This window comes from Macaca thibetana, chromosome 8, assembly GCF_024542745.1.
Source record: "Macaca thibetana thibetana isolate TM-01 chromosome 8, ASM2454274v1, whole genome shotgun sequence".
Lineage (NCBI taxonomy): Eukaryota > Metazoa > Chordata > Mammalia > Primates > Cercopithecidae > Macaca > Macaca thibetana.
The window spans coordinates 53,851,303-53,864,699 of record NC_065585.1 but is presented as its reverse complement, the minus strand read 5'-3'; the positions used below and the strand labels follow the sequence as shown (position 1 = coordinate 53,864,699).

The 13,397-nt window shown below is 37.0% G+C and overlaps 3 protein-coding genes across 4 annotated transcripts in view; 2 read left to right on the top strand and 1 right to left on the bottom strand.

The window, feature by feature from the left end:
• PIP4P2 (phosphatidylinositol-4,5-bisphosphate 4-phosphatase 2) overlaps positions 1–13,397 on the bottom strand; it is a 724,054-nt gene that overhangs the window by 214,937 nt on the left and 495,720 nt on the right. The gene's annotated exons all lie outside the window — the stretch shown is intronic.
• The window catches only part of LRRC69 (leucine rich repeat containing 69), a 137,359-nt gene that overhangs the window by 123,291 nt on the left and 671 nt on the right, over positions 1–13,397 (top strand). The gene's annotated exons all lie outside the window — the stretch shown is intronic.
• Positions 210–5,936, top strand: LOC126961550 (nucleotide triphosphate diphosphatase NUDT15-like). Its single transcript, XM_050802090.1, has 3 exons — positions 210–238; positions 1,452–1,626; positions 4,034–5,936. Exons 1-3 carry the CDS (start codon positions 210–212, stop codon positions 4,532–4,534), a joined length of 705 nt encoding a protein of 234 aa, XP_050658047.1. The 3' UTR covers positions 4,535–5,936.

Genomic DNA, 13,397 nt, shown 5'->3' with positions numbered 1-13,397 from the left:
GATTGTCCCTGGTTTAACCTTGGTGCCTACCACAGTGATTGTGTTTGGAGAATCCATAATAAATGTTAAGTTATTTTAAGAGGCATTTCTTAGAAATGTGCTTTGAAGGCTAGGGAGGCATTTAGAATAGATAAAGAACTAGTGGATAGGCATTTCAGGCTAGGCCATTGCCTGTGCAGAGGTAATATTGTGCAAATATAAATTGCACAATGAGTACAGGGAAGTCACGGAAGGTGAGGTATGAGAGATGAAGTTGGAGAGAACAGCAGTGTGAGGTTACAATGACTCTTGTGTGTGAAGTTTGAGCTTAATTTCAAAAGCTAGTGTATAAGTTGCTGGGGCTGCATAACAAAGTATCACAGACTGGGTGGCTTACACAACAGGAATTGATTTATTAACAATTCTGGAAGCTAGAAGTCTGAGAGCAAGGTGCCAGAAGGGGTTGGCTTCTCCTGCAGCCTCTCTTTTTGGCTTCTACATGGCTGGTTCCTTCCTGTGTCTTCACATAGTCTTCCTTTGATACATATCTGTGTCCAAATTTCCTCTTCTCATAAGAAAGTCAGTCATATTGGATTAGAGCTCACTTTACTTGACTTCATTTTTAACCTAAGTACCACTTTAAAGACCCTATCTCCAAATACAGTGACATTCGGAGACACTGGGGTTTAAGATATATGGATTTTTGGGTGATGCAGTTTAGCCCGTAACAGCTACTTAGAGTTGTTGAAGTAGGGGTTAGCAAAATGACATTTTTGCTTGACAAAGAGAGGTTAGACCTGGTGATGTGGATTTAAAGATTGTTTATATAAGTGTGACACTCAAAGCCCTGGGAATGAAGATTACCCAAGGAGATCTACCCAGTAGGGTGAGAAGACCAGAAGGACAGAACCTTGGAGGACAATATTATTAAAAGGTGGCAAAAGCAGGAGTCAGCAAATGAGAATGAAAAGAAACAATCAGGGGCAGAAAGGCAAAACACGGAGAGTGGCACGAATTCTTCAGCCATAAAACACAGATGCGCAATAAACAGGGCTTTCTTGCTTTTTCTTCTGCTGAACATAGCTTTTATTTGGGCCCTCATTCTACTGGAAAATTTACCTCGTTAATTCAAGGCTTATGCGGTAATTTTAGGATTTCCTAACTCATTTCAGGTTTTATCTTGATCACTTAGAATTTCCTTCCCCTCCGTTCTCCCTATATTATCTAATTCTTGGAGTTTTTAAGTAGTGTCATGGTATTAGTAGGTAGGAGCCATATGTCCTGCCAATGTCCTGTTTCATGTTGGCATCCTCTGGGTGTATGATCTTCCTATCTAGATCGAAGCTCCATGGTGGTTTCTACTTCCCATTGGTCATGCTTCTTCTTCCATGTACCCTGTGTCTTCTTGTTCTGATGTTGAAGTCCCTTTTGTTTGCTGCTTCTCTTTCAACCACTTCTACACTATTCTCTAGGTGTAAGAAAATTTTGGCTGCTCTCTTACTCTATTATGGGCTCAAGAATGAGCTGACTAAAGATGCCAAGTTGACAGATCCAGGGCTGAGGAGAAGAAATAGCACTGAAAAATTAAAAGAGGAAGGTGGTGTCCTTTGTGTCATTAAGTGGCAGGGCTGGAAGCAGGTTGCATTGGTAAAAAGCCTGATGGGGCCAGGCGTGGTGGCTCATGCCTGTAATCCCAGCACTTTGGGAGGCTGAGGCGGGTGGATCACCTGAGGTCAGGAATTCAAGACCAGCCTGGCCAACATGGTGAAACCTCATCTCTACTAAAAACACAAAAAATTTAGCCAGGCATGGTGGTGGGCACCTGTAATCCCATCTACTTGGGAGACTGAGGAGGTGGGAGAATCACTTGAACCCAGGAGGCAGAGGTTGTAATGAGCCGAGATCATGCCATTGCACTTGCACTGCAGCCTGGGCAACAAGAGTGAAACTATGTCTAAAAAAAAAAAAAAAAAAAAAAAAAAAAAGCCTGGTAAGAATACAGAAGTGAAACCAGCAAGTCTTGACTAATCTCCAAGAAATGTAGCTGTAATAGGTAGGAGTGCTATAGAATATTCTTTGGAGGGTAATGAAGGCTTGAAGAAAGATTTTGAAAATGGGAAGATATGTGCATGATTGTAGGCTGTGGAAAGAGCTAGTAAGGAGGATGTAATATTAGTCTGTCTTGTACACCAATTCAGGAAAAGTTTAATGCTGTGATTAGGTACTGCTACTTTAAAAAATTAATATAATTTTCAATAGAATGTTACTGCGTGATGAGCCTTATCTATTCCATCATCTTAAGGGAATGAGTAAACCAAGAAGAGGAGATATGAAAGGTTTTAAACAACTAGAAGATGGGTAATGGTAGTGGTTTTCCACTTACAAAATGCTTTTTCCATATTTTTTTCTTTGAACATCTTTATTGAGTTCGTACTATATGCAAGGTACTGTGCTAAGCTTTCTGGATCCAAAGATGAATAAGATGCAGTTCATGGTATTGAGGAAATCACAGACTATTAAAATGTAACGTTAGAAGCCTTATCATAGCCGGGCGCGGTGGCTCACGCCTGTAATCCCAGCACTTTGGGAGGCTGAGGCGGGCGGATCACAAGGTCAGGAGATCGAGACCACGGTGAAACCCCGTCTCTACTAAAAATACAAAAAATTAGCCGGGCGCGGTTGTGGGCGCCTGTAGTCCCAGCTACTCGGGAGGCTGAGGCAGGAGAATGGCGTGAACCCGGGAGGCGGAGCTTGCAGTGAGCCGAGATCGCGCCACTGCACTCCAGCCGGGGCGACAGAGCAAGACTCCGTCTCAAAAAAAAAAAAAAAAAAAAAAAAAAAAAAAAAAGAAGCCTTATCATAAAGCATTATATACCCATGCTATAGAGTCACAGACAGAACAAACAATTACTTTGGTGGAGGCTTAGAGGTAACTTTCCTCATGGGATGACATTTAAGTAATAGAGTTTCTGGTCCTCATATTAACTTTGTGACTTGGTTTTCATTGTCTTTATTCACAGTTGAGGTAACTAAGACTAAGCAAAGTTAAGTAGTTTGTTCACAAATTTCAAATCTATCAAATAATAGAATTAGGACTTTAGCTTACCTGACACCTCCTGATACTACCTTCTGTCTCTTTTTCCTGCACAAGAACATGCACATTTTCATTTTGAATCATAAGAGAAAGTGCAAATAAATTTATTGATTGATGATGATACCATTACTCCCAATAGCTACCTTTGTATGTTTGAAACATTGTCATGTGAAAGAGAGATGAGGCTTTTCTTCTGCTGACTTGCAGAGTAGAAAATAGAACCACTGGCCATTCAGGTCAGATAGATAGAACTTTCTTACAGGATTTTAAACACAGACATGCACACACAGAGACACACACAGACATACACACACACACACAGGTTAACATCAATCATCACTGAGGAAACAACAAACTTGGAAGCAAGAGTAGGAAAATAAGGAGAATTGATATCTATATAATTTCACTTTAAAAATTAAAAGAGAATACATTTTTATAAATTAAATATGTCTGAGGGCATTATAAAAACATCAACATAATGGCATAAGAATATAGCATGAATTAAAAACATAATGGTTAAAAGAAAAACCCATTAGCTAGGATCTACACCCTTTGAATGTCCTAGCTAATGGCAGAAAATGTTCAAATACTGAAAAAAGACAATTTCAGATTGAAAAAGCACTTTGAGTGCCAAGCACAACAAACAAGAACAAATCCATACATAGACACATTTTAGTAAAACTATATACCACCAAAGTTTAACTATTAAGAGCTAAAGATGAAATGTTAAGAAAAGATAGATCACTTACAAAGAAGCAGCAATGAACTGACATCAGATTTCTCACTGACACTAATAGATGCCAGAAAAAACAATGGCATACTATTTTCAAGCACTAAGGGAAAATAACTCAAAACGTAGACTTACACATGTAGATATATTGATAGGCAGAAGGCATGGGAGTGTCAGAAAATCATAACAAGAAAAAACTTTTAAAGGAAAATAGTTTTGCTTTGTAAAAGCCATTGATTTTAGACAGTGCAGAGCCACGGGGGCCGTGGCCCAGAGTCAGAGTTGGAGTGGTGGTGACCAGCTGCAAGCATCCGTGTTGCGTCCTCCTGGGGAAGAGGAAAGGCTCGGTTGGAGCCAGCAGTTTCCGACTCCCTGGAGGTCATTTGGAGTTCGGTGAGACCTGGGAAGAATGTGCCCAAAGGGAAATCTGGGAAGAAGCAGCTTTTCACCTGAAAAATGTTCGCTTTGCCTCAGTTGTGAATTCTTTCATTGAGAAGGAGAATTACCATTACGTTACTGTATTAATGAAAGGAGAAGTGGATGTGACTCATGATTCAGAACCAAAGAATGTAGAACCTGAAAAAAATGAAAGTTGGGAGTGGGTTCCTTGGGAAGAATTTCCTCCTCTGGACCAGCTTTTCTGGGGACTGTGTTGTTTAAAAGAACAATGCTATGATCCATTTAAAGAAGATCTGAACCATCTGGTGGGATACAAAGGAAATCATCTCTAGGTGGCCGAGAAGATTTCTTGGTTTTCTTTAAAAACACAAGAATAAGGTCTGGTTAGGGAATGAAAAATGTCTACATTTCAGAACAACTCCATTTTATCTAAAAAAGATCTTATGATTGCCAATTTATTTGCAATCTCTTAATGTATCCACCACCCTTTCAGCCAGTACTTGAGAAATTTTTTCTGAAATATGTCATTGAATTGTATTCCAGACACAGCATATATGATATATACTGATATTATGGGTAATCTGCTTTCCATATTTACCTATGATATTTACTGTACAGTTTGTCATTACTAGCTTGCATGGAGTAGGATGCAGTCGAATTTGCATTAGTGTTTCTGTTCAAATAGAGACCTGAATTCAAATATTGTAGTTTAGGTTCAAACACAGTATGCCTGTTGCAAAATTTACCAAATTTGTTGATTACCTCTTTTATTAAAGAAATGTTGGGGAGAGGGTAATAAATATATTGTGACAATCTTTGCAACTTACAGGGAATAGGACAGGTCATTAGGGTGTATTTCCCAGGTTTCCAATTGAGAACCTAAACCAAGAGAAGTGAGACAAACCATCTAATGTCTGTATCCTCCTATTAACAGGCTGTGTGATGTTGAGTTTCTCACTTACTCTCTCTGAGGTCCAGGGTCCTTATACGTAAAATGAAGAGATTCGTCTAGAGCATTGGTTCTCAAAGTGTGGTCGGGGGTCCTCAAGAGCCTTTCAAGGGTATTCTAGGTCAAAGCTGTTTTTATAACATTTAGACATCATTTCATCATTTATAGTTTTTCCTTTTTTTTATTTGAGAAGTAGTCTTGCTCTGTTGCAGTGGCACGATCCCAGTTCATTGCAGCCTCCGTCTCCTGGGTTCAAGCAATTCTCCTACCTCAGCTTCCTGAGTAGCTGGGATTACAGGCACCCACTACCACACCTGGCCAATTTTTGTATTTGTAGTGGAGATGGGGTTTCACCATGTTGGCCAGGCTGGTCTGGAACTCTGGAGCTCAAGTGATCTGCCCACCTCAGCCTCCCAAAATGCTTACAGGTGTGAGCCACCACGCCTGGCCATCATTTATCTTTTTCACTCATTTTTTTCATGAGTGTGTAGAGGAGTTTTTGAGAGGCTATCTGGTGTGATATTGTAAAAGACTGAATGCAAAAGCAGATATGAGAATCCAGCTTTCGTCTGTCATCAGACATTGAAGAGATTTGGAAAAATGTAAAGCAGCAGTACTCTTCTCACTAATGATTTTTGTTGTTGGTGGTTAGAAAAATGGTTATTTTTTAGTGGGTTTTAATATGTGAAAAAAATAAAAATAGCTATTTGTCAAAAATGTTATTTATGTGTTTATACATAATGGGTTTTTGTTACTTGTAAATGATTAATAAAAATTTTAAGAAAAAAACATTGATTCTAGCCTTATAAAAATCATTAAACTAATAATATTTAGTAAGTATATGATACTAAAAAAGTATGTGACAATGGAATTAGAATAAATGTGTACAGCTTGTTAATCATGCTAAATAAATTTAAGGATGCTTAACATATTTAAAAATCGATAAAGAAAATTGAGATTTAAATATATATTACTAGATATTAGCAATTAAAAAAAAATTAAATGCCATTTTTAAGTTCCATGTTTCCAGAGTTGAAACAGAGTGAAAACATGCACAGAATACTTGGGGATGATAATCAGATTAACCACACTGGTAAACAATTGCTTTTATATATCTCTAGATTTTTATGTTAAGTAGACAGCAATTATACAAAAAAAAATAGTTTGCCTGGAAGCCTTTCTTTCTGTTAAAAATTTTTTAATTTGTTAATTATCTCTTCAGAAACTAAACTTAGAGACTGCTGACCTTTATAGCAAATGCTTTATCAGGAAGGGAGAACATATTTGATAATGCCAACGTCTGGTTGCCCCTGTTGTGCTTTACCCAATGTTCTGCTTCTTACGGGGTTTACACTCAAAGGAGGGAGACACTGGATGATAAATGGGTCTTTATTCTCAACATAAAACACAGAACAACCAAATATCAAATTGTAATTGCTTCTATTCAGGTGAATGTAAAATTATGTCATGCTTGCTTTATGAAATAATGAGATGAGGATTGGAAAATAGTCAAACAATTTTATTCAGTCTCAAATATCAACCTTGATCATAGTTTCTCCAGATGCCTTTGTCTTTTTCTAAATGCTATAGTTCTGCCATCAAAGTTGAGTTAGTCCTTAGCAATTACAAAATGATCAATAATTTCAAGGTAGTTGATATTTCAATATTAGCTACTAATGATATAAATCTTTGAAATAGCAACAAAAAATTATCCTTTTTAGTTAGTACTAACTTTGCCCGTATTTGAACAATGACTTAGACGTAACCTAAATAGTCTCATAAAATTCTTTCCAGACACTTGAGTGATCCTGTACCCAAGACATGCATTTAATAGTTTTCATTTCTTATAGTCTCGTTAGTTGAACTTAACATTTCCCCAGATTCCTTTAAAGTTGAATAATTTAGGGAAGGAATGGTTTGGAACATGAACTCTCAACCCTGTGTTAAATGATGTAATGTAATTAAAACTACCCTCAAAAGAGATTAGACTGAGTAGGTCTCCCTATACATGAGCAAAAAACGTTCATCTACTTTATGAAAATAAATGAAAATTTGTAACTTTAATTCCTTTTTTATGACAAGCTGCCAGTAATGAAACATAGGATTACATTTAATAATTTTACTCATTACTTACAAAGTAAAATCTTACTTTGCAGTAAAAGGTTATTACTGTTAAGATACCACTGACATTCATTTATGAAACTGATCATTTCAACCAGTCAGCTGTGAAAATGAATGTAGGTTTTAAAACATTTATGCCATGGTTGGTCAAGTTAACATACATTAGGTACTAAGAGGATCAAAAAGCATTACATTTCTAATTCTAAACAGCCATGAAAGTCATAAGTATTTATTGTTTAGAAAAATTAAAATGGATATATATTTCTTATTGTTTTATTCCAAAAATAGCAAAATAATTAGAGCATAAATGAGCTCATACACTGTGTCTTGATTACTTTTACTCCTATGAGAACTCCTCAAATACTCTTCCCCTTTCAGAGAACTCTCTCTTTTGTTCTTAAACTGCCGGATAGAATCACAGTAGTATTCTGTATCTACAATTTTCTTTCTTCTAAATAATCTTAAATTGTATTCAGCTTTAGTTTAGTTTTCTGAAGCTGTATATCATCAAAATGTTGAACATCCTTGTGAAATTCAGAGGATATTGATTATGCAGAGGGTGCTGTGGGAGAGCAGGACCACTGTGTCGGGGAGGGAATGCTGCTTAGCTGGCTGGCTGGCTGGAACATGACGGGATTTTCTTTGTGGTTTCTGTTCTTATCACAGTCCAAATGGCCCTGAGGGTGGAATGACCATATAATGTATCATCTAAGCCAAGATGCTTTTGAGAGTAAAAGTGGATTTTATTAATAGCTGGAAAAACAACAGGAAACAGGACTGTCCTTGGCAAATCCCAATGTATGGCTACCCTTGCTAAATGGAGTAGTTAACTTCAGAGCAGTGCTCATGTCACTTATCACCGTGGCATGGCAGTGACAAATTATATTGAGTCATTCCATAAATTTTTGAGGGCCTGCTTTAAACAAGGAACTGAATGCTAAGTACAATGCAAATAAGTAGGGGACCTAGTCTGTCCCAAATGGTTTAAAATCTGAATTTAAATGCTAAAGATGTAAAAGATATTAGCAATAAAATCTAGATGTTAAATGAGTGATAGAGACCAATTACTTTAGGATTCAAAGCGGAAGATGAGATCACTGTAGGTTGTCTGGTCTGGGAAGAGCCCAGAAAGACGCTGGGACTTGTATATAGCCTTGAAATAGGTGGAATTCAGATACATGGAGAAGACAGCAAAGAGGACATTTTAGGAGAAGAGAATGGTAGGGAGGAGAATAAATCATGTTCATAGGGCAGTGAATCAGTTTGGTTGGTTTGTGGATAGGAGTGGCCGGAGGAGACATTATTAAAAAATTGAGGTCACATGCCATGAACCTATCAAAGGATTAGACTAAGTAAGGGGTTTAAACTTGATCTTGATTGAAAATGAAACCCTACTGAACATGTGGGGGAAAGCTGGTGATAAAGGTGTGTTTTAGAAAGAGTCACTTGGCAATAGTGTGCTGGCTTAATTGAAGTTTGAAGAGAAGAGAAGCTGAAGATAAGAGGCCAGTTAGAGTGGTTGCCTACTGTGGGTGTAAGGTGTGATGGTGGAAATGCAAGGAAGGAAAGTATCATAAGGAAGGAAGGACAATATAAATCGTTGATTGATTGAGCATGGGAAACCTCTGAGGGGGTATGAAGGAGAAAGAGGAGTCCAGAAGGGAGCTGGTTTGGAAGGCAAGACCCAAAGTTTTATCTTAGACATGTTGAGTTTCAAGTGATGCCTGGATAATTCAAGTGAATATGTTTAACCCTTAGTTGGAGACAGATTGGCATAGAAAAGAAATGTACTTCTTCAGTATGTTATTTGAAAACATGTGCACTTTCCAACAACTGTTGGTTCCTCTAAACCATTCTGTAGTTGCTATTAAACTATAATAGAAATCCTCATTAATGAAAAAGCCTGGGAATCATACAGTGACTAACACTAATCTATAATTTAGTGAACTTAGATTCTAATCTTGTCTCTACGTTGAAATATGAGGCCTAAGGTAAACCATCTACCTTCTTACTATATCAGGACTAATTTCCTTACTTGGACAATGAAGGGGTTAGACCAGTCTTTTCCAGCATGAAAATGTCTTGATTCCATTAGCAGGGAGGGCTGCCATTGTTATGCTTTTCAGGTCCAGCTAATTTGGAACATGATAACAGTATTAGTTTTCCATTGAAGCTGTTAACAAATTCCCCAAAACTTGGTGACTTGGCAGAAATGTATATATATATATTTTTACAGTCAAGTAGATCAGAAATTAAACATGGGTCTCACTGGGCAAAAATCAAGATTTTGCAGACTGGGTTTCCATCTGGAGGCTCCTGGGGAGAACCATTTTCTGGCCCTTGACAGCTTCTAGAGGCCCCCCATATCCCTTGGCTCATGGTTCCTTTCTTCCATCTTCAAAGTCAGTATTGGCAGATCTGGGCCTTCTCATATCACCTCACTTGGACCTTCTCTTCTGTCTCTGTCTTCCACTTTAACAACTCTTGTGATTACATGGGGCCCACCTGGATAGTCCAGGATAACTTTCTTACCTCAAGGTCCTTAATTTAACCCAACCTGCAATGTCCCTATTGCTATGTGAGATGACATGCATATTCATGGATTTTAGGAATTAGGATGTGGACATCTTTGGAGGGGACATTATTTTGCCTACCGAGATACCTTTTCCTGAGAAAACAGGAAACCATGTTATGCTATTTTTCTATTCCTTGTGCTTCATATAATATTGAAATCTTATCCAAACTTTTTACTGTGCCATATAAATATATATTGCAATAATTTTTAATTTCTCAAAGTTTAAAATACGGCAGTGATGGTTACCAATTACGTTGAATGATTTTAAAAAATTTCTCAATTCTACCACTCAACAAACATAAAACTTAGCAAAGAGTGAATTTGAATTTAAAGTGGAAAACTGCTTTTTAAAAAATATGTAGAGAATATAATCATGTGTTTGTTTGCTTTAGAAAATAATGCAAATATTAATGAGTGAAAAAGTAAACTGTATTATAGCATTTCACTTTTTGAAGCTTTTTGCTAGAATGATTTTTTTTCAAAATAAAAGCATATATAATCACAGACCAACTCCTTTTCCTATTCACTGACCTTGACTTGACAGAAAGGATATTTCATTGAGTGTTTTGATTTCTATCTATAAACAATGACAAAAGCAGTATTTGTCTTTGACAAAATCATGAGTTTTTGTTAATTGAGGTTTGTGAAGAGAGGTCTTCTATAACAGAGAGTGTCTTTATTCCTTTGTAACATGCTCATTTCAAATGGACATATGTCGTACCAGTAGATACAGTTGCAATGATGCCACAAATAGAAATACAAATTTAAAAGGGCAGCAAGTGGTAAAGTGGTACGAGAATTTCATGTCATGCAAACATTACTAGAGATTATTAATCTAGATGGAAAAGTATAATACCGAGGAATTATGCTGAGTTGTTTTTCTCAGTTAAGTTTCTAGAAAACAATTCATAGCCCTGAAAAATATTGTATAAGAAATAGAAATTATTAAGTTAGAGAATAATCAACTTCAAAGTTTCATGTTCACTATACAACTAACAATGGGCCTTTCGTTAAAAATCTCAATCTAATCTAAAATCTCAATCTCAATCTAAAAATCTCACCAAAATATTCATTTTATTCTAATTAACTAAACAATGTTTCCCCCAAGAAGGGGAAAGAGGGACACAGACACTTTGCATTCCTGCTTGCAATAAAAGCCAACCTAAACTCTGCCCATGCAATGTCTTAATGACACGAGGGAAATGGCTAAAACCACACTGGAAATAGAAAATGCCTTTAATACTTTCTATTATAAACTTTTCACCTCATGAAGAAACTGGACAAAGCAAATCAGATGTCTCACTTGTTTCCTTAGTTTATATTTGTTTCTTTCTCTAACTTCCTCCTGTTGGTTCCTGGCTCTATTTTTTGTTCGGGTTTCTTAAATAGGAGCTGAGGAAAATGTATGTAGCACAGTTTATTTTCCATAGTTCTTTAATTCTGGCTGAGATATGTTACAGAAGTAGGCAGGATGAACTGGTTGGGTGAGATGGTTGTCTAGTATATGGAAAAGGAAAAGACCGTATTTAGTCTCTGTCTTTTGTCATTTGTTCTCCAACCACAATTTCATCACTTAATCATTATCATTATAATCTAGTTAGGGAATCAATATTATATCTTATAGAGTAGATTTGAAATATTATATGTGTCTGTCATTCAAAAATACTTATGAAATCTTTTTACTTCTTGACTAATGTATTGTTGATATTCCATGATTTAACATTTTATGGTCTATTTATAGTTTATACTGTATTGTTTCTCCAATACAATGTGCACATTCTCGAATTTATGCTCTCATAGTTCACCCTTCCTGAAATGTCCTTTTGGTTTCTCCCCAGGCAGATACATTCTAGTCAACTTTCAAAATCCAGCTCACCTTTTTCTTATATTGTGAAGTCTTGCTTAATATGCAGCCTATGGTATCTCCTTTCTCTTCATTCATGTAGAACCTATCTTTGGACTGAGCCATATGTTTCTATTTGTGTGTGTGTGTGTGTGTGTGTGTGTCTGTGTGTGCGTGTGTATGATTATTGTCTTTCCAACTAGATGCTAAGATTCCAACTAGATGCTAAGAGGCAGGGATTGTTTGCATATATCTTTGTAGCCTGACACTTTGCCCAATGTTGTGCAGATTTTAGGTAGATTATAATTTGTCAGGACTCTTGGTTGCAAGTTAAAGAAACCCAACTCATACGCCAACTTAAGCAGTGAACAAGGTCCAGGGATGAATCTAGTTGAAGATTTTGTCATGTCTAAATTAGTTTTCCAAATTTATCAATGGGAATCTGTCCTTTATTTATTATCTCTGCATTTCTTTGTTTTGGCTTTGTTTTCCAGTAGCAGCTGCCTAAATTGTGTCTTTTGGGAGTAAAGGGAGAGCTTCCTTCTCTCAATAGATGCAGAGAAAGTCCTGGGGCTGATGTTCATTGGCTTCCTTGGACTGTCTTACATTATGTGCTTACCCGAGAATAATCACCATTGTCAGAGGGAAGCAATTGAGTCATTGCCTGGGCCTGAGTTGCTTGGTCATATATTGAGCCAGGGAGTGAGAAAAGTTGCTCTCTCACTCCCCCAGCATATACACTGAGATTGGAGGAGTGGTAGTTGCCCAAAGGAAAAACAGGACTTTTGTGCCAGTACAATGGAAAATGGATCCCAGACAGGAAAAACCAAGACATCCACTGAGGAGTTCAGTACCTGTTTGCTGATTGATGAATTAATATCTTTGTAGGAAAGAAGTCAGGTTTGTAGATATTCTGTACCATTTTTCACCTTCATCCAAAATATTTTACGGTTAGGATAGTGCTGTGTATCCTCTAAATGCTTCACAGCCACTGTTGGAGATGGGTGTGAAGGGGATATGACTTATGACTTTGGCTCCCTGCTGATATATCACCAGGGTTAAAAGGCTGTTACTGTCTCAAGGGTGGATTAGTAACTGTGCTTACCTGTTTGAACCTTTCAATACGATCTAAGAGTTCTTTTGTGGAAGAGTGAACAGAACAGCCATCAAATTTCTCATTGTGGGTTGTGATGGTATTGGCCAAATGGTTTCATGGTAAAACTAAGTAGCATTATCAACCAATTAAATATTTCCTAGTTACCAGTTGTGGGAGTCTTTTGGATTCTCTCACTGAGAGCTGTGTTGATTTTGGAAGATGATTATAAAACATAGAAATGGTAAGCTTTTGAGGTTACCATTATTTCAAACATAAATGGTCAATATATGTACACTAAATTGGCTAACAGGGTTTTGACTGCTTATTTTGTACACTAAGAAGTAAGATTAGAAATATTTGAAGTACAAAAATTTAATTCATGTATTAGGCAACTTGCTTGAGACCTAGCCAGTGAAGATCTTAATGAATAGTGCAGACAGTGAACAAAGAATTTTAGGAAGATTAATTTCCATGGGAACTACATGCTGGGCAGGTAAAACCAAGATGCCCATTAGGAAGTTCAGTAAATATTTGCTGATTGATCAATTTAATACCCCGAAGGACAAAAGTCAGGTTCGTGTAGATTCTATATCATTTTTTCACCTTCATTT

Bases quoted from the DNA above. Each gene is read 5' to 3' on its own strand.
- LOC126961550 (XM_050802090.1), top strand. From the start codon at position 210: ATGAGTACAGGGAAGTCACGGAAGGTGAG. The intron at 239-1,451 runs GTATGAGAGATG...ACTATTCTCTAG, and splicing joins GGGAAGTCACGGAAGGTGAG to GTGTAAGAAAATTTTGGCTG. The intron at 1,627-4,033 runs GTAAAAAGCCTG...GCTTTGTAAAAG, and splicing joins GCTGGAAGCAGGTTGCATTG to CCATTGATTTTAGACAGTGC.